Genomic DNA, 21,213 nt, shown 5'->3' with positions numbered 1-21,213 from the left:
TTTGGCCTCCATGGACATGTCCAGAGACAGGTACATTTAAACTCATTTTTTTTCTTCTTTTTAAAGATTTTATTTATTTATTTATTTATTTATGAGAGACAGACAGACAGAGCATGGGGGGGGAGGGAGAGAGAGGAGCAGATTCCCCACTGAGCAGGGAGCCCAATGCGGGGCTCAATCCCAGGACCCCGAGATCATAACCTGGGCTGAAGGCAGATGCCTAACAGACTGAGCCACCCAGACACCCCTCAACTCATTTCTTTAATGAATATTTTGCAACAAGGTCCTGAAGCTTTCCATTTCTTTCACCCTTGTAGAAATTCTTTCAATTACAATAAACAATGATACTATTTCTTGTCTGGTTAGATGGAATTCTAAGTGGGCCCACTTTCTGCTATATTTGCTATCAATTTCTCTGAATAAAAGGCCTTCAAAGCAGTACCCAAACCCTGAATCTGAATATTTTCCCACAGTTGACATTTAAACCAACAAATACAACCCATAATTTTTTAAACATTTCTATAATGCAGCCTAAAGTCTGCCTTTAGTTAGCTTCTTTTTTTATTCCAAGCAAAAAGTAATAATAATTCTTATAAAAATGTAAGAGAAATTACTTAACTTTATGAAGTATTTCCAAGAGTAACATTGTCTTCTGAATCTTAAACTTCATTTTCACTAAACAGTTGAAAATCTGGGTGCTCAGAGAATGGTAGCACTTTAGATAAAGGCCTTAATTCTTTTAAGTAGAGAAAATACAAGTTCTTGAAAATGCCATCAAACGCGCTGGTGAAATTCTGTAATGCACATCCTCATTTCTTTTCCAAACAGGTATAGTGTGAAGACTATCTTTTACTCAGAGGCACATTAATGCTTGCAGGCTGTCCAGAGAATAGTTTGTTAAATGCCGCCTCCCCTTTTTTGTACATGGAGACCATCTGTGAAAAATGTTCTCTTCACACTTCCCTTGAACAGAAGCTAAAATATTTAAAGGTTTTAAATTGTGACTTGAAACAGTTTTCGTCATAGATGATGATATCCCCTATCTTCTAAGCATCTGGTCCCTTTTAACTGTGTAATGTTCAAGAATTAAGAACAATTTACATATTCAGTATCAGGATATTATATGTCATCAGCTTCACAGAAGTTGTCTGGGGAATCATCAGCCTTGGGCACTGAAGAACAGTCTTCTATGATTCCTCATTCAAAGATTCATCCATAGCTCCACATCATTCAGCTTGTTCATATTCTTCAGTGAGATGATTGCCTTCTTCAGAATACCTCTAGCTTGCATATTTAATTTGAACACTTGATTTTTCACTTATTTGATTTTACATTTTTATCACTTCTTACACTGAACTTATTTGCTTTATCCTATAATATACATAAAATGTTTCACAATACCAGTATTGGTATTAACAATAAAACTACAGAATGAAGTTTAAGATTCTTCGTAAAAGTTTGTTTTGTTATTAGGATATATCCCACTAAGAAATGACAAAGTCCTGTGTTCAAAAGTCATGTGAAATAAATCTTTTTTTTTGGGGGGGGGGGTTGTGTTACCAATCACACGTTTAGGTTTATTTAATTTGTTTTCAATTTTAGGGACAGCTCTTTTTTTCTCTTTTTGATTTAATTTACTTTTTCAAAATGTAAAATAGTTTACATGATTCTAAAGTTAAAACTACAAAAAAAGGTATACTTAGAGGACTCTCTTCCAATCCTACCCACTGATCCTTGTTCCCCATCCCCACCTCCTACAAATAACCATTTTTATTAGTTTCTGGATTATTCTTTAATGTCTAATTTTGTACAAAAAGTAGCTACCACATACACTGCTCTGCACCTTGCCTCACATAATATTATTATGACAATCATTCTATAGCAATGCAAAGAAATATTCCTATGTCTGTATGACTACGTCCACTGTGTACTATAATTTATTTAACTATTCAGTTCCTCTCTCTTAATGGCATTTGGGATATTTATAGTCTTTTGCCATTAAAAATAATGCCACATTGAATAACCTTGTGCATATATCATTCTGAATTTGTGCAAATGTACTTTTAGGATAGATTCCTAGAAAATGTTCTTACTGGGTTAAAGGTGACTGCCTCTATCTGTAATTTTGCTAGATAGCACCAAATTTCCCTCCTTGAGGGCTATATCATTTTAAACTTCCACTGGTCCTTATCAGTATATCTCTTTTACCAGACCTTTGGCAACAATGTGCTCTCAAACTTTTGGATTTTTGCCAACACAGTAAGAAATGCTATCTCAATGTAATGTAATTTGCTTCTTTTTTTGGTTTCATTTTTAACGAGTTGAGTATGTTTTACTACTTTAAGGGCATGAATTTTTAACTATGTTTATGTCTTATACTCATTTTTCCACTGAATTTATCTTTTTATTTCTAGGCTCTCTTTTTATATTAAGGAGATTAACTTTTTCCTGTGGTTTAAGTCACAAATATTTTGTCCAGTGAATCATTTGTCTTTGGCCTTAGTTGTGGTATCTGGGTCATGCAATTTCAAAAAATGTTTATGTAATAGAAGTTGTCTTTTATTGATTCTAGATTTCAAGTCACAGAAATGCTTTCCTCACCACTCCCATGTGTGATGATTATACAGAAATCTACCCATGTTTTCTTTTTTATTTTTAGGGTTTCCATTTTTGTTATGTTTAATTAACTAATCCATGCAGAGTTTATCATGGTGTGCAGTATAAGCTATGAATCCAATCTTACCTATGTTCAAATGGTACCCAGTTGTCTCAGCAACCTTTATTAAAAGTCCATTTCTTCGTTGTTTTGCAATATCTTTATCATATATTAAATTATCTACTGGATTTCTATTATGTTTCATTAGTGTAACTATCTAGTCATGTACCAGTTATACACTTTTAATTGTGAAGGCTTTATAGTATTTTAAATGTTTGGTAAGACTGGCCCCTCCCCATTGCTCTTCTTTTCAGGGTTTTTCCTGGAAAGTCTTGTTTCGTTTTTTCGATATGAACTTAAGAATCAATTTATCTAGGGGCGCCTGAGTGGCTCAGTTGGTTAAGCATCTCCCTTCAGGGTCCTGGGTCCTGGGATTGAGCCCTGTGTGGAGCCTGCTTTGGGCTCCCTGCTCAGTGGGGAGTCTGCCTCTGCCCATCCCCTCAGCTGGTGAGAGAGCGTTCTCTCTCTCTCAAATAAAAAATACAAACTGAAAAAAAAAAAAAAGAATCAATTTAACTAAAAAACAAACAAAAAACTTGTTAGAATTTTTATAGAAATTATATTAAATTTACAAATTAACTTAAGGTATGTCTTCCATCTGTTCAAGTTTACTTTTGTGTTTTGGGGAAGTATTATAAAGTTTTCCTGTATGTATGAAGGCTTCTGACTTCTGTCAATTGCTTTTATATCCTGCTACCTTACTGAATTATCTTTTTATTTTCAGTCGTTTTCCCATTGCTTTACTTTCATTTTCTAGACACATGATTATATTTTCTACAATTCTCATACATCTAATTGCTTTCTCTGTATCAGTGCTGTGGCAAATACCTCCAACACCATGTTAGATATTATAGTAATAGAGTGGACATCATTGTTTTGTTTCAGACATTAGCAAGAATGCCTCCAGTGTTTTCCCATAAAAATAGTAAGATATTGGTAAGCAAGATGCTTTATGATATTAGGAAAATACTCTTCTATCCCTCTTTTGAAAATTATTTTTATTAGGAATACATCTTGAATCTTCTTAGATATTTTTCCAGAATCTATGGAGATAATTGCAAGACCTTTCTTCTTATATATAATAATATTAATAAATATATTAATGTATTTTCTAACATTGAACCATCTTTAAATTCCTAAAGCAATTTTCACTTGGTCATGACATATCATGTTGTTTGATTCTATTTGCTAATATTTTATTTGGGATTTTTGCATTGATATTCGTGAATGAGATTCATCTGTAGCTTTCTCTTTTGTACAATCTTTATCGGATTTTGGTTTCAAGGTTGTATTTATTTCATTAAAGACTTTTTTTTAAAGATTTTATTTATTTATTTGACAGAGACAGCCAGCGAGAGAGGGAACGCAAGCAGGGGGAGTGGGAGAGGAAGAAGCAGGCTCATAGCGGAGGAGCCTGATGTGGGGCTCGATCCCAGAGCACGGGGATCACGCCCTGAGCTGAAGGCAGACGCTTAACGACTGCGCCACCCAGGCGCCCCTCATTAAAGGCTTTTTGAAGTTGTCTTTAAAGAAACCTATTTGAAACATCTTGGATAATTTTTAGGGAGATTTTTAAAAAATATTCTATTCAATATTTTAATTTTTTTCAGCAGATGGCTGGTCTAAGTAATCTATTCCTTCTTTTTCCTGAAGAAAAAAACTTCCACCTTTCTTTACCTTATTTACTTTTTCTAATCCTTCAAGTTTTTGTTCAGTTATAATCTTCTTTAAAAATTTTTCTCTGAGCCCCCAGTTTGTGCTAAGTTGTCTCTTTTCTGGGCTTCTACTGGATGACATTTATTCCTGCATAGCTGAATAATATTGAAATAACTCATTAATGTTATCATTACCTTCCATTAGTCAAAAGTTTCTTATGGACAGGAATCCTGTATTGCCTCCACTTTTTAATTTCCAGTGTCTAGTGCCAACCACAATGCCTGACATTTAGTACGAGCCTTAATAAATATTTTAAAAACGGATCTTTGATCAGATTCCCCCCCCAACACACACACGCACGCACGTGCGCTTCCTCTCAAGTTCTTACCTTTGTAATTCATCTAGGAGCATACAGGAAAAATCTAAGAGTCATTATTAGCAAACTATACCCCCTCATCTTCAGTTTGTAGTCAGTCACTAAGCCCTATCAATTCTGACTAAAATATTTCAAATTCACTCACTTCTTTCCCTTTATGTGGCCACCACCCTAGTCCAAGTCCCTATCTCTTCTTGCCTAGATCCCTTAATTGCTATCTTTCCTATTTAAATCTTTACTCTGCTCCTTCTATAATCCATTCATCAGAAAGTCAAAGTGATCCTTCAAAAACACAGATGTGATTGTGTCACTTGTATAAAACCTATCAATAGCTTCTTCTTCTTTTGGAATAAAGTTTAGAATCCTTAATATGTCCACGAAGACCCTGGCTGATCTGGAGCATCTATACCTTTCCAGCCTTAACTTGTGCCCTTTGCTTCCTTATCATTCTGGCCTCATACTCTTCTTCCAACTTCCTAAGCCTCTTCCCTCCAAGAGTCTTCGAGTACTCTTGACCATTTGCTGGAGGGCCCACTCCCCACACCTCTGATAGACAGCTTTGATCTGGTTATATCTATTCGTTTTCCAAATCCGTGCTCAGGGCAGTTTTCCTTTACCTCCCAGTCTTATTGAGGCTCTCTATTGAATGGTCGTATTATCCTTCATACCTTTCCTTTATAGAACTTATCACTACTGTGATTATTTTTGTGATTCTTTACCTAATGTTTATTTCTGACACTAACTACAATTTTCCTGGAGGCAGGGACCATGTTGATCTTATTTTCAGCTGTATCTTCAGCATCTATCATAAGGAACAGCACAGTAACAGAATTTAATAAATATTTACTGAATGAATGGATTAATGATGAGTGAACGAACAAAGAACAAGTTACTGAATTCTGAGCAAGAAGCCTGAGGAACAAATTCTCTGTTTCCCCTCTAGGGGGAGACTTTCTCCTGCTAAAAATAGCATGGGCCTCAAGAGAGCACAAAATTCTCAAATTAACAGTTAGATGGCTTCAAGTCCCTGAAATTGATTCAGAGAATCCAGTCATTCCTTGCTAGTAGAACTCTCCACATCAGTCTAGACCACCCAGTGGTACCAGAAAAGTGAGCATTTCTTCTGTTAATTTCCCTTCCTTGAACAATATTGAAATCCCTCCTGCTAGAGTTTGTCTATTTCAGCCTTGGTTTGCGAGGTGATTTAGCTGTAACTGCCCACGTTCTAGGAAAAACAGTATCTATGTACATGTAATTTAAATACTATTATTAACATTGTTATTTGTATTTTTACTGCATTCCCCCCCAAAAAATCCTTTAGGCATTCTTTCTCTACAAAGTCTCAAAATGTTTTAAAATTATTCTGATTTTGGAAAATATTGGTAACCTAAAGGCCGAAAAATAATAAAATATTGACGAAAAGCTAACTTTCAAGAAGTGGCGATTCATAGATTTCCATGAGCCTTGGCGAAAGTTAAAAGGAAAAAGAAAAGGAATAGAGTTTGAATATTGGGAGCATGTCTGCCTTTGAGCAGTTTCTGAAAGAAGTCCTTGTTTAATCCTGATGACACATCTTGGGAGACTACCCCTGCTGCACACTAATACTGTTCTTTTCTCTGCTGAACTACTTTCTCTAGGACAAAGTTTAAGTGTAGAAAAAGCTTCACAAGGCTTATATTTCTCTGAACTTTTTTTCTTTTCCTTTGCTCTATTTCCAAAGCTCCTTTTCAAATTTCCTTTTAAATGTAACTTCTCACTTCTTTGTCAGGGTCAAGGACCAGTACCTAGAGGCATTCCACTATTCCTGTTTGGGAGGTCGGTTCACTTTAGTTCAATTCCATTTGCATGTATCCAATACCTACTGTGTGTTTGGGACTGTGCTATGGGGGAGGGAGGGTGAGTGCGGAAATCGAAATCTCTGCCTTCGAGGTGCTTATGGTGTAACTGGGAGGACCAGACAAATACAAAATATTACAAAGATGACATAGGTAAGAACCAACATTTATATAGCTTACAAAACCAGTTTTCACCAATGTGATCTAAGTTTTGTGAAACTAACTCTTGGGGTAAGTGTTGTTACTCTCATCAGGTTGTACATATCAGTAAATTGGTGCTTAGATAATGGAACTTGCTTAGACAGGCAAAGTTACTAGAACTAATATCAGAACTGGAAACTTGGTCCCTACAGTGTTTGCATATTATGTTGTTTCTAATAAGGGACAGGCAATAAACAATAACCCTAAAAATTGAAGAAATTCAAAGTAGAGAGAAAATACACTATTATATTAATGAAGCAAAGCTAATTTTCCTAACTAGTCTTACACTTAGATCTTATTTTTTCATCCTACTTTGTTAATTTTGACTGATCCCCTCTCTCTATTTCACTCTTAGGGTATCACAAACCTCCTTTTGGTTCTTTCCCCCCCTCTTTGGTGACCAGAGAAGAGTTCATTTGGAAGGAAACACTTCTTAAGTCACCTTTCTCTAGGACGGGTGTCAGGAAAACTTTGCATCAACATTAGCTAAGTGGCCCCAGAAGAAAGATGAGTGCTTTTTAGACAGAAAAGTAATTGATAAGTTCTGGCCAGAAGCCAGAGAACTGTTGGGAAAGGCTTCAGGTTACCACTTACAGAGGTTGCAAGACAGAATTCCTCTTCTCTAGTACCTGGTCACTCTAGAGGGTTGCACTCAAAATCAGGAAAGGGTTTGGAACCAGCAGGTGAAGATAGGAGTTTTTCACTCCAAAAAAGGAGTTTCACAAAAGCCTGTGGCTGTGAGGTAGCCACAAAGCTCAAAAAGCAAGACACCCAGATCTGTAAGCTGGGACACCTCAATGGCATCTACCCGGATCCTGGACACTAATACATGTTGAACAGTAATGGCAGCAATCATTACAAGCGAACCAGCATTATCAAATTTCTAGTTCAGGTCCGTGCCAAGGTCTGAAAATAGGAACACTAGCTGTACTGTCAGTCAGCACTGTCTAATGAACACTTCTTGAGAGCAGAACTGAAATTAGCAGAGGAGAGAAGAAAAAATAATGACCTTAAAGTCTTATGAGAGACACAACATATTTAAAACAAGCAAAAAACAACTCACTTATATCAAAGCATGATGATCTCAAATAACAAACTAAAATGTATAGACATGGGACTGGAATGTCGAATGCAAAATTCATGGGATGTAATCAAAATACCATTTTAGTTTTTGGCTTTTACCATCTTTTAAAATTTCCCAGGGGCGGGGAACCTGGGTGGCTCAGTCAGTTAAGTGTCCAACTCTTGATTCCAGCTTAGGTCTTGATCTCAGGATCATGAGTTCAAGCCCCGCATTAGGCTCCATGCTGGGTACGGAGATAGATAGATAGATAGATACATAGATAGATAGATAGATACATAGATACATAGATACATAGATACATAGATAGATACATAGATAGATATGGAGGGGATGATAGATAGGTAGATAGATAGATAGATAGATAGATAGATATAGAGATATAGAGATATAGAGATATATGGAGGGGATGATCTTCCCCTATAATTTTCCCTGAGTGGAAAATTAGGCAGATTCCCTGACTTTTTGTTTCATTCTTTGGTAACTGACAATCCTTTAAGTGTGTCATTCTAAGTCAAGAAAGAGAGTCTTGATTTGGTAATTAGAATGTTTCCAGTCCAAGATGGTAATCAAATACTTCAGTCCTCATTCTAAGGCACTAGTTTAAGACTTCTCCTCCTCCCCCTCCCTCACATAAGGCCTCTTGTAGCTGGTGGCTGCCTGCCTTCATCTTTTTCTTTAACTTATCTCCTCCCCCCACTAGCTAACTGCTGTTTGACCTGCTGTGTAAAAGTGTCCTAGGTGCCCTGAGGACATATGATAGATCTGTACTGCCTGGGTCTGGCAGATGATGTAAGTTGACTTTTTCTTGTAGGGTGCTTTTAAAGGTTCTTTGGAGATCCTATCATCAGAGACCTCTCACTTCAGTCCTTTTGGCCTAAACAGATTCAGGTGGTTGCCTGTGACAACCTCTGTGTATTCTAGGATTCCTATATTTGTTCATCTCTAGTTTCTGGTCACTGGATCCCTCCACACCTCTAGACAGTCCTTTTGAATAAACCAAAGGCAACACCATGCTGACTGTCTTCTATATGGCCCACATCTGGTCCTAGGAAACATTTATCCATTCGTCATCCCTATCGGATCTGGGAGTTCTGGGATCCCAAAGCATCCACCTCTGCTTTGTGGCTACTGCCTTTAAATTATAGGCAAGTGCTGGTATAGTTCTCTGTGTTTTACAACGATGGGAAACAATTGCCAACCTCTCTGGTCCCACAGAAGCCCCTCTCTGGGCTCGAGGATAAGGATGCAGCACCAGCACTAACTCTCCCTCTGGGTGGGAAGGGAGTGGGAACTGAACACCATAACAAATTGCTCCTCAAGAAACCCCTTCAACAGCCCTTTCTCTCTCTATTCTCTTGATCTCACTGTGAAGTAGAACTGTTCTTCAACATTGACTTTGTATGTAAAAACTTTGTTGAAATAATTATCCTGAATGGCAACTGACTGTTTGCAAATCCATCTCTAACCTTGATAATAACAGAATGTGTTTCTCCATCACTGTCTGCCCTGCGCTGTAAGCACAGAGCCTGGAACAAAGTAGGTGCCAGTAAATGTTTGATAAATGTGTGAATTAATGGATCTGAAGCCCTTTTGATTGTGCAGTAGATTTTTCAGACACTATGAAATAATCTGTATAGATGGCCTATGGGAGTCTCACTGGGAGACTAATCATTCTTTATTTATAAGATGTCAGGAGTCTCCCAGATTTTATACACCCTAACATTTACCAGTCAAGAACTTTTGAGAAAATAGAGAACCCAGGGAAAAATTCATAGTTTTTCAAGGAAGAAACGGATAAACATGAGATAGCTCAAGTTTTTAGAAACGTATAGGATGTCAAATCAAAACTTCTTAGAAAATAATTCTGCCCAGACTGTGGGAACTGTGGATATTGTCTGAATAGCTTATTCAGAAACCCTAAAGCTGTACAAAACAACAAAGAAAAAATAGATTTAAAACATTTGACAAAATGTTAATATGTTAAATATGGATGAGGGATAGAAGGAGTTCATTCTCTAGTTTTTTCCAGTATGCTTGAACATTTATGTAATACAAATAACATTTAAAAATTGAAGCTTGGAATCGGCACTGTCTTAACCTTGCTTTAGAAAGGAGGCACCAGAAGAAGCAAAAATGGAATGGAAACTTTGTAGACTTTGGCATCTTATAATTAAGGCTTCACAGGTCCCATTAATACAGTAGTATTATGATAGCCATAAAGTTGTTCTTATCTGATGAGAGAGTAAAAATTTTGGGAGCAGGAATTCTTGCTTAGGAATTAAATAGATTCAGAATTATAGAAATATTATAGAAATAGAAGGATATTCAGAGATTATTTGAGCCCATGCTCTCACTTTTCAAATGAGAAAACTTATGCCCAAAGAAATGGGATGAAGTAACTATCAATCTCAGAGCCAAGACAAAAGCTAGATCTTCTGTACTTCTGTACTCTGGTTTCTCTTTCCACTTGGGTGGCATACGACATTGAACAAAAGCTGCCAAGGCAGGGAAAATAGGTGCACTATTTTCATTTGCTGCATCCTTTGACCCTATCATTTCTGCTGTGGACACGTGGGGACCTTCTTCTTTTGTGCAGTGATATTTTCCAAGACAGAGTGGTAGACTCACTAGAGCTAGACTTAATAAAATGAAGGCCAGAGAGGCAGTCACCAACCCCTCAATAGGTCAGTTGTCTGAAGCTTATGCTCCACTTAGAGAAAGCTGTGGGTGGTGCCAAGCAGAGCATCATCTTACTGGGTCTAGAGAGAGAGAGACCTAGCACACCTTGGCCCACTGTATCATGCAGTGGACTTTATTACACATCTGCCTCTCACCTCATTAATTTCTCAGCCATATAGGATTCAAGGGGATTCCAGGGAGAATATACCATTCAGGTATTAATGTGAGTCACACAGTTCACACACAGGGGTGACCGAAACAAGGTTAGGTCTGACAAGACATGTAGTGACTTGATTTATCTATGATCTTCCCTTCTGGTGGCCAGGAAGGACTTAGATTCACAGGATGAACTTCCCCATTTTGGATCAGCACCAACACAGGTATCTCTTGCCCTTGTGTTTGAAGGTTTAACATTCTCTAGGGCCCTAGAGAATAATATAGATTTCTGGTTTAGAAGCAATGGGCACACGATCAAACTGTTTGCATTCACTGAATTTGATCAAATGCCTTACAGTAGTTGGGGTAGGGGGGATAGTTGTCTAGTCTCCACATATCATTCAGATTTCTTCAACCTTTCCTAAGTAAATCTATGAATTAAAAGCAATGTAGTTAATATGTAGCTACAGCTTCAAGTCTACCCCCAGACTCCATCCCAATCAGAGGGCTGTCCCTAAGCCCTTCTTCCATAGAGCTGCCAATGGCCAAAGCAGCCTTTAATCCAGAGTACAGAATTGGTGGCTTACAGGCTGAATGTTGCCGGCTTTCAAAATGATTCTTTTTTTAAAATGTTGCCAATATTTGAAATTGGGGAGGATTCACTTTTCTAAAAATCTGGATTTCAGCTTCTTTTGAAAAATTGGACTCACCATAGAGTGGCAGGAGGTGGGGGACACATTCCTGCATGGCAAAAATCTTTTGAGTTTGGAACTCAGAGGAGGCACACTCTTCAGAAAAGGCATGAGCTTTTCCAGTTGATCATCGCCTCAATGATGTTCATGAACTGCCTGGGCCCTGCTTTCCTCTAAAACTCATTCGATTATGTTGCTTAGAATGCGATTTGGGGAGTAGGTGTCGGGCGTTTTTGGTTAAACAGGCTGCCGGGTAGATCTCAGCACTGACAGTCGTCTTGTGTAGGCTGCTCCACTCTTTACCTGCACGACTACGTGCTGCTGGCTTCGAATGTTTATGCTTTGCATGGAAAGTACCTCCCTGAGAGGTGTCAGCATCTCTCAGGGTGGGAAGGGTTCTGTCACACGTACATCGTTTTCAGTGTTCGACATTTGGGCTACTACACCTCTTGGGTGATTTATAGTTCCCTTTGAGGGAGAGTGGACAGTATCCAGGAGGGTTCAGAAGAGCATATATGCGTTCCAATATTATGAATAATGATGGAAGTCTCTTTTATTTCCCCAAAACACTTCTAGCTAACAGTTTATTCTCCTAAGCAACTGAGCCAGTGTAGCGAGTTTAGAAATCTCGAAATGAGGTGCGCAGTCCCTATCTCAGTTGGAGACAATGGGAGGCAGCGTAGGGCACGGAAGGACCCACTACAGGCCTGGTCCAAGCAGGCGCGGCCCCATAGAGTCGGCCCAAGAGCCCGGCCGGGTGAGCTTTTTGCCTACCGCTGCGGACCCAAATTCCCGGGCTGCGGCCGAGAGCGCTATACTGCGCCTGCGCGCAAAGCCTCCGGCGGGCAAAGAGAGTGATCTGTTAACTACCTGGGTAGGACGGAAGCCGCCTCAGGAGTCTGCGCAGGCGCACCCCGCCTGCAGCCATTGGCCGGTGCGCAGGCACCCGTCCCAGTCACCCTTCACATCCTGTAAACAGAGGTCCCGCTGGAGACGACAACTTCTGCTTCCGGGTCACGCCTTGACAGCGGCTTTCACCACCCAGCTCAGCCCCGCGGTTTGGTGAGTGCGTACCTAGCTGAGGGAATGCCTGCAGCCAGGTTCCTTGACCCGTGGCACTACACCCAGTAACTCTTTCTCCATTCCCAGCTCGGGTTTCGTTAGTCCTCGAGGCAGAGACATGGTTTCCGGCCTTGGGGGAATCAGGGCGGGGGTTGGTTAGCCTTCGGGGCTCCACCGGCGTAGATTGCGCGACCTTCTTTCACCCCCCACTCTGGGAGACCTGCCGGCGTTGCTGCGATCTTTGGGGAATCCCGTGAGGGAAGTGACACCACACGTCCTCGCATTTCGTGCCCTTTCCCTTCGGCTCTTTGCCTCGGCAAGACGCAGCTGCCGCGAGCCGCCCCCTCTCCACCTCGCCCCAGCAGGTGTGGTGGGGTTGGGGGGCTTCTCTGGCTGGGCTGAGGGTCTCGCTGCCTGGGCGGAAGCCGAGGCCTCACTAGCACCAAAGGTGTTGAATGTCGCCTCTCTCCCACTTTGCTTCTAGCATCGCAATAGAAAACCCCTTTGTGTTTTCTCTGGATACCAAGTCAAAGAAAACCGGGGGAGAGAGGGCTTTCAGTTCCAGTAGAGGAAAGGGGCCACTTGGGGTCAAACGGCGCCAAGGGCTGCTGTCTGGAGATAGGTCAAGTTTACATTTCCTTGACGCATCCCCACAGTGCATGTTATCAGTGTGCCCCGAAGTTCCACTCTACACCAGGAGCTTCGATGCAACAGCAGAGAACCACTGGTCATGTCCTGAGTTAGGAGTTCTTAGCCTGGAGTCCCAACAGTGCTCCGAAAATGATTTCAGGGTTTAGTTTCTTCAGATTACCGTGGTCCGGAAACAGTTAACAGAACCAGTTCAGTCTAAGCCTTCCACTTTTGATGATCTGTCTTCTGCCCCCATTCTTGGAATCTCTGGTTCAAATGCATCTCTGCTTTTTTCTCCTTTTCCCTTGTAACAAAGAAGTATAAGATACAGACCCCTGTCTCTACATTTAGTGGCTGTTAGATTAAAACACATGCCAAGTCTAAACTATCTAGAAAATTTCAGAGAGACATAAACAAGTGTGTAAGCTTATTTGTTTCATAATAACATAGGGGAGAAGAATGCCCAATATGAATCATTGATACTTATGAATTGAACATTGTTAACTTGCATTCTATTAATTAATACTATATATAGTTTAAACAGATAAATGGCTACTGATTAGCAAAATAGAAACCACTCAAATTTATAATATATTACATAATGCATTAGGGGATACTCCATTACAAAAAGCAAAAATTATGTAGTGTGAAATGACCAAAATAATTTTACTTTTTTTACCTTACTGGTCATCATATGCATAACGTATTTAATTATGCAAGTTGTCAATTTTTTAGGATTTAAAGTAAAAATCTTTATATTAATTCAACAAATATTGAGAACCTGCCGTGTGCCAGGAACTATTGAAAATAACACTATATTTACCCTCAAGGAACTTAGAGCTCAATTAGAACACATATTCCTAAGCAGTTCCGCCTAGAGAGCTGATACTGCATACTATATTTTCTCAACAGTTTTTGATATATGCTTTTTCATGAAAATGCTCCACCTTGTTTGCTATAATTTTAAATGTTCCCCAACTAGTATATGGCTCTTATGCAGCCAAAACTTTTTTCAGTTAAATTTAAGTATATTGCATTATTTTCTTCCATGCTAGAACTCTCTGTCATATTGTGGCTTGAACATATATTTACCCAAATCTATTTCTTAGTTTTCATGAATGGCCAATTATTAAAAATTTTAATTCATTTTGCACTCTTAAATCTGCTTGTTTTCCTACAACCACAAATACGTATCATTGGTATGAACTTTGCAATTTTTCCTAATTTATATACATGACTAATTATACTTTTGAGATTTTTATTTTAGAATATCACCTCAAATAATTCCCATTTTTTTCTTTGCTGAAGACATTTTAACCTGTTTCACAGATGCCTCGTCATTGTTAATATAGATGTATTTCTTCCATAGCCTTTTCCCTCTCTTCACACAGGTATCGATCACTTCTATAGCCTTTAGTCAATCAACCAGTATTTATTAAATACCTGCTTTTTGTGGGATTCTGTGGCTGGTCTTACATGAACAAAAAAATAGAAGACAGGGACCTTACCTTCTAATTGATTTCAATTTAGAGGAGAAACAACATGAACTTAACTATACTGCAGGGCCAAATATAACAAGTAAGCTAAAGTGATAGGATGGTGATAGTAAAGACCACAGAGTCCGGAGGAGGGAAAGAATGTTTTGTGGCATCTTCAGCCTTAAAAAAAAAAATCCCCTTCCTTGCCTAGTCTGGTTTGTAAACACAGAGCTCCATGAGGGTCTTGGGGGCTCTTGGGGAAATCTTGTTCCAGACTAGTTCAGAGCGTAGAATTGAGGTGCCAAGGGTCAGAGCATTTTCATCCAGGTTTACCCAGCTCCCTAAACAACTATTACAATCTGTTTCTTTATAATTCAGAAAAAATATTAATCATTGATCTCTTTGAAAGCTACTTTTACTATTGGGAAGGCCTCAGAGAACTCCTAATCCTAGGGACAGGTATGCTCAGTGATATTGTGTATGCCTAAAACTTCTTTGTTTCAGGCAGTTTGGAGCATGTGAACATACTCTGAGCCTTGATGAGTTCCAGTATGTGGTATATTATGCAGAGCATTCAGAGCAAATACTCTCTCTCAGAGCGCTTAATCCGAACAATCGCTGCCATTCGCTCCTTCCCACATGATAATGTAGAGGACCTCATCAGAGGGGTGAGTGTGCTGGATTGACGGAGAGTCCTGTGGGAGGTGAAGTGGGAAAGCTCCTGGGGAATCGTAACAGATTACAGATTTGTAGCATAGACTCAGCACAAGATCACAAGGAGTTTTTACAGTCCTCTTACATGTATGAGCTCGACCATGAAAATACATTTTCCTTGTGTTTTGCTTCTCTTTCCTGCTCCCTTTCACTTTGTGCATCCGATATTTTCTTCATGAAGTATGTTCTAGATAACCCTAGTCTCACATTCTTTGTAAAATCTCTGTCTGGATATGGTACATATGGGATCCAGCAAGCTCAAAGTCTTCTCCACATGTTTTACTAAGGGAGGAAGGAGACGAGCAAAGCAGAAGTGGTTTTCAGATCCTTGTGGTTTATAGTAATTACACGGAGAGGTATCACTTGCCATCTGTCTTGACAACAGCTACCACTTCTAGTTCTATAAGGAATGTCAACCCCTAAAGTGCATGGTAATTTTTGACTTAAGAAAACATCTTACATGTCTAACCACTGCTAGTCAACAATTGTTATATGACTAGTATTCTAGACAGTCTTTGGTCTTTGATATCTTTTTCTGAATATTATTCCTGTTGAAGAGAAGTTACAGGATAATTTTTTGATTACTAGAAAATGCATCCAGATGCTTACTTTTGTACGTTCTTTTCAACAACTGTGGAATCCTTATTTACCACCTGCAGCTCTGTTGCTGCTTCGAAGTTGGGTGGTGCAGGTTTGAGAAAAAATAGTCGTACTGCGTTAAATTGTTCTCAGCAAAAGCGGTACCAGAGGATTCAGCAGTAGGAAGTTTGTCACATTCTAATTCTAGCTCTGCTGCTGAGTCATTCAGTGACTTTGGTCTGCCTGTAGGATCCCCATCTCCTTTCGTCCGATTTGAAACAGAAGTACCAGCAGGGGCTAGATAGCAGAGAATGCCAATGCTAAGGGGCTACTTTGAAGATGTTTATAAACAAAAACTTAACCTTAAGATGACCTTACTAGTAATTTTGGTCATCTGTTGAATGGCAGAAAGAGCATGCCAGTTCTCCTGGTTTCAGTCTAACAGACTCGCTTTCCTGACTTTTTCAGAGCATGATGGTAATAGGAAGTGGATTGCTTTTCCAGCTTTTCTGCCTGATGCTAAGTTTCCCGCTGCTTTTTCACATGAGGTTATGTCCTCAGTGATGTTCAGATGACCGTCTGGCAAGTTAACCTTGTAGAAAAACTTAATAACTTGATCTAAGGAATTGATAGTTGCTTTCCTTCATCTTCAGTGTATTCCCTTGGTTTGGATATTATTTGAGAAATAGGAATGGAAACTCGGACCAGTAGTATGTTTACAGTACGGTCAGAGCTAGAGCCCTTTCCTCCTGGACTCAGTTCTGAGTCTTGTCCTGCGCAGTGAGCCAGAGCTGAGCACACTGACCGAAGTTTCCTTCTGCCCATAGGGAGCAGATGTGAACTGTACCCATGGCACACTGAAGCCCCTGCACTGTGCCTGCATGGTGTCAGACGCTGACTGTGTGGAGTTACTCCTGGAAAAAGGAGCAGAGGTAAAGCTTTTAACACTGTCACATTAATGATCCACTAAAGCTTGAGCTTCACATTTCCTTAAAATTTGTCTCTTCTCCCATCTCTTCCCACCTTCTAGCCTGTGGTAACATTGGCATAGCCAATATTAAAGCACAGTGGAATGGTAAATCTATGCAATGATCCAAAAGATTTCATTCCTTTGCCTTTCTTTCTTAAGTTGTCCGTGGCTCCAGGAAGAGGGAGTTTTATTTCCCCTTTCTCTCCCAGGCTTCCTTCTGGGGTTGTTTACCTTTCCGTTCAGTCCTCTCGTTGCCTGTTGACTGTCCAGGAGCTCTAAGTACAGAGGCCCCTCAAGTGAATACATGGAAACCATTGACACCCTCTAACAGACATGCACTTTTAATACCACCGTTACCGGGAGATTTCATTAGGTAATCCATTCCTCAGGATTGGGCTACTGGTGCTATTTCTCCCCACTAATTATTTTCCATTTATTGTGTCTTGTTCCTATCTTCTTTTTAATGTATCTTAATATAAGAAACATAGATTAATTTATATTGGCATTAGCAGGAAGCAGCATAGTGTAGTGAATGATTAAAAGAATGTACTCTGGAGCCAGACTTCATAGGTTTGAATCCCAGCTCTGTCACTTCCAGCTCTGTGACTTCAAACAAGTTAATTTCTCTTTGCCTTGCTTTCCCTGTCTGTAAAATGGAGGTGATAATGGTATCTTCTTCATAAGGTTGTCAAGTGTTTAGTACACTGGCATGTAGTAATTGCTGAAGAAGTGCTTGTTAAATAAGTAAATAAGCAGTTTTGACTATAAGCGACCTGGAAGTTGCATATGCTGAGGCGCTAATTGGAATCAGACATGCCATGAAGCTGGTGTGCAGGCCGCAGACACTTTGGTCAGTAAGGCTAAGGGGGCAGCCCCCAGCACCATCCTCTCCACACAGCCATGCGGTTCTCTACTTGTCGTTATCTATCCCATCACTCTTGTGAGTGATCCTGAAATGAAAGCCAGTGATTAATGTCAATGGTGAAAATACCCTGGGGGAAGAAACTTTTTAGCTAAGTAGAGAGTTGAACTCAGTTAAATATTCCAGGGTATTTTTATTGCATCTTGAGGGGAAGATAATATGCTAGTTAGAAATTTGGGTTTTGTAGTCTTTGTAGCCTTCAGAAATTATAGGTAATGTTGATTTTTAGCAAGTCAGCTTTTTTTCCAGTAATGGAAGACCTGTGTTCTTCCTTTTACATGCTTTTATCAAGGTTCTCTTGTGACTGCACAGTGTTTATTTGCAAGGGGGCTGATTGGATTCACAGTTTGAGCTTCTCTCTATGGCTAAAGAACACGGCAAACTACATGGGCAGAGTTTGGCTTCATTTTTCAGTCTGGTTGCCATTAGCCACAGGATAGTGAGTTGGGATAATCCAAAACCTTTATTCTGGCTAATATATTCAAGCTACTTTCCAATAAATGTCTTCCAGAGTAGTTAGGAGGATTTAGACTTCATCTTCTCTTTCTTTACCCCTTCCCCCATGGTAGAGATCCTAATGAATAATAAACGAGAACATAGCAGAAACCTAATAAAGCTGGCCAGCTAATCAATGCACAGAATAGAGTGCTGGTTGTTTTGAGACCGTTCGCTTCCTATTTGCTCCTAAGCTCCTGTCATATCTCCTCTTGATCACCAAGACTCCCTGGGAATTGATTGTTGATGCTCATATTCAGAACATGACATAGCAAAGGTCATGGATAAACACATACAACCTGCTTTTGCCCACCCATCTTCCTCTCAGTGGTCTAGCTACTGTAATACAGTTCCTCCCTCTTCACAGGTGAATGCCCTGGATGGTTACAATCGAACAGCCCTCCACTATGCAGCTGAGAAAGATGAGGCTTGTGTGGAGGTCCTCCTGGAGTATGGGGCAAACCCCAATGCACTGGATGGCAACCGAGACACCCCACTTCACTGGGCAGCCTTTAAGAACAATGCCGAGTGTGTGCGGGCCCTCCTAGAGAGTGGGGCCTCTGTCAATGCCCTGGATTATAACAATGATACCCCGCTCAGCTGGGCCGCCATGAAGGGAAATCTTGAGAGCGTCAGCATCCTTCTTGATTATGGTGCGGAGGTCAGAGTCATCAACCTAAAAGGCCAGACGCCCATCTCCCGCCTGGTGGCTCTGCTAGTCAGGGGACTGGGAACAGAGAAAGAAGACTCTTGCTTTGAGCTCCTGCACAGAGCTGTCGGACACTTTGAATTAAGGAAGAATGGCACCATGCCACGAGAAGTGGCCAGAGACCAGCAGCTGTGTGAAAAACTGACTGTCCTGTGCTCAGCCCCAGGAACTCTAAAAACACTCTCTCGCTATGCCGTGCGCCGGAGTTTAGGACTCCAGTATCTGCCAGACGCAGTGAAGGGCCTTCCACTGCCAGCTTCTCTGAAGGAATACCTGTTACTTGTGGAATAGTCTGGAGGAGACGTTTGCACCGTCACTCAGGCAACTCTGGGGGAGGTTTCCCCTGCAGTAGTCTCTTTGTCTGGGAAAACAGGAAAAGCAGTCGTTCCTGTTGTGTGGTTTGTATTTAGAGGCAACATGTCACAACAGTAACCTCCACACCATCTCCCTTCCCCAAACCAAGCAACCAAACAAAAAAAAAATCCCTCACTTTTGTTTTCTGTTTATTGCTTACTTGACTTTTTATATTGCACCCTGCAAAAGAAGAGGTCTCCCCCTCCCCTCCCCTTTAGGGAAAAAGTCAGCAGTGCAACTAAATTCTCTAAGAAGATGAAGAGCATTTAAAGAATGTGTGTTTAGTTTTCCTTTGGGAACATGATTACCATTTCCGAAGAATCCCTCTGGAAGCATTGTAACTGGTCAGTGAAGAAGTTTAAGAAAATTCCAGCTAACGGATGTGTCCCAAAGATGAAGATACTACAACCTCCAATGGTATGCAGATGCACAGTTGGGCTGGATGATATGGATGGTTCCCTAGAGTGGCACGTCATGGAGCGTGCAGAAGGGACTGGCCCCCTCTCTCACCATCAAAGGAAACAGCAGTCTTTGCCTCTTTTCCATGGGTGTGCCTGAGGGTTACAGTTCCGCAGCGTTATTTCAAAAATAACATTGTCTTGCTGCTTTCCACATAGAAGAGAGAGCAGGTTCTGAGCAGTCCTAAGAACTCAGTGTCCTAAGAACTTTTCTCCTAATGCAGTTCTTTCTCTTCGTGAAAGCCAGTTTGCTCCAGCGGGCTTAGCAGGGGTTTGCACACCTTCAGTGAAGGTGTTTACTCCAGCAGGGGACAAGATGGGCTGGGCTGCCTTTTCCCACAGGTCTTCATTTCCCTACAGCAGCTCACTCTGCTCAGAGTTGGGAGTTATTTTCCTTTCAGTTGTTTTGGAAACTTTGCTTTTTACTGATCTGTACAAGGCATCGGGGGAGCAGAGGGTGCGGGGGAAGAGCCTTATAAGAGCTGCTTTTGAGACAGCCCACCTACTCAAAAAAGAACTGCTTTAGTGAACCATACTTAGTCAACAATACTCTTCCTTTTCATGTTCCTAAACTAGAGCAAGTTGTTATTGATCTTGGATGACCCAGATGCAAATCTGAAAAACTTTTTTTTTTTTTAACTGATTGGGAACCACAAATAAAAATGACTGGAATCTGCTGACACAGCTAATTTGAAAAACTATGTCTGCTTTTGCCCTTTTGCTGTTGGTGGTTTTTTTGCTCACTTGAAAAAAAAGAAATAAACACTTCCAAAAGCAAGTTTGGCGATTTCTACTGTTCCTATTTTCTCCACGTTATTTAATCCCTGGGAGTCCTGTTGGCCGTAACTCTGAAATGGGCTGTCACTCCTCCTCATAAGCTGGTTTGAGGATGCAGTGATAACAGTGCTTGATAGTTATTGTTAATTTCTCGTCCCCGTAAAGAACTGCACAAAGAGCATTTGGCTGCTGTAATTCTGGACTCCCGACAAGCCGCCTCAGTTACTGTTTAGAACTGTTTTCAGGGTATAGAGGTAATACTTGGGACAGCGAGCAAAAGTGATATATTAGCTCTAATCTGACCTCTACCACTGGTAAAACCTTGAACCTCTTCCTGCTTCATCAAGCAAGTGAGGAAACTGGGTTGGGAGGGACATGGATGCGTGTGCTCAGAGCCAGGGTCTTGCTTAAACCTGGCCTCAACAGGGCACCATCCTGTCAATTTGGAGGCTCCTAAAGACCAACTGCAGGACGTGGTCACTTGGCTAATGAGGACGAAGCAGCTGTTGTGATGGCACAGAACACAAACTGAGCGGAATAAGAACTGACAACTTTCAAAAGCAGTATTTCAGCCAACCCACCAAGCCCAGGTCCACCCCAACTGATTTCTGTCTCTTTCCAGGCTTTCAAAATGTGCGTGTCTCCCCACAAATGGAGTCTGCCTTTCATC

At 40.5% G+C, this 21,213-nt stretch overlaps 1 protein-coding gene and 1 pseudogene across 3 annotated transcripts; one reads left to right on the top strand and one right to left on the bottom strand.

The window, feature by feature from the left end:
* Positions 1–261: 261 nt before the first annotated feature.
* On the bottom strand, positions 262–11,773 carry LOC113257483 (ERO1-like protein alpha; annotated as a pseudogene).
* A 503-nt stretch (positions 11,774–12,276) lies between these two features.
* Positions 12,277–20,544, top strand: ASB8 (ankyrin repeat and SOCS box containing 8). 3 transcript variants are annotated; one of them, XM_026502006.4, is made up of 4 exons: positions 12,277–12,457; positions 15,074–15,233; positions 16,686–16,790; positions 18,613–20,544. In XM_026502006.4, the coding sequence occupies exons 2-4, from the start codon at positions 15,105–15,107 to the stop codon at positions 19,243–19,245; spliced, it is 867 nt and encodes a 288-aa protein (XP_026357791.1). In that variant the 5' UTR covers positions 12,277–12,457; positions 15,074–15,104; the 3' UTR covers positions 19,246–20,544. The 3 variants fall into 3 exon arrangements, with proteins under 3 accessions (XP_026357791.1, XP_026357794.1, XP_026357792.1); XM_026502007.4 differs by having other exon boundaries at positions 12,361–12,457; positions 15,070–15,233; XM_026502009.4 differs by lacking the exon at positions 15,074–15,233 and having other exon boundaries at positions 12,348–12,457.
* Positions 20,545–21,213: the final 669 nt, after the last annotated feature.

This window comes from Ursus arctos, unplaced genomic scaffold, assembly GCF_023065955.2.
Source record: "Ursus arctos isolate Adak ecotype North America unplaced genomic scaffold, UrsArc2.0 scaffold_26, whole genome shotgun sequence".
Taxonomy (NCBI): domain Eukaryota; kingdom Metazoa; phylum Chordata; class Mammalia; order Carnivora; family Ursidae; genus Ursus; species Ursus arctos.
Note: the sequence above shows the minus strand (reverse complement) of the source record. Positions and strands in the feature narration are given on the sequence as shown.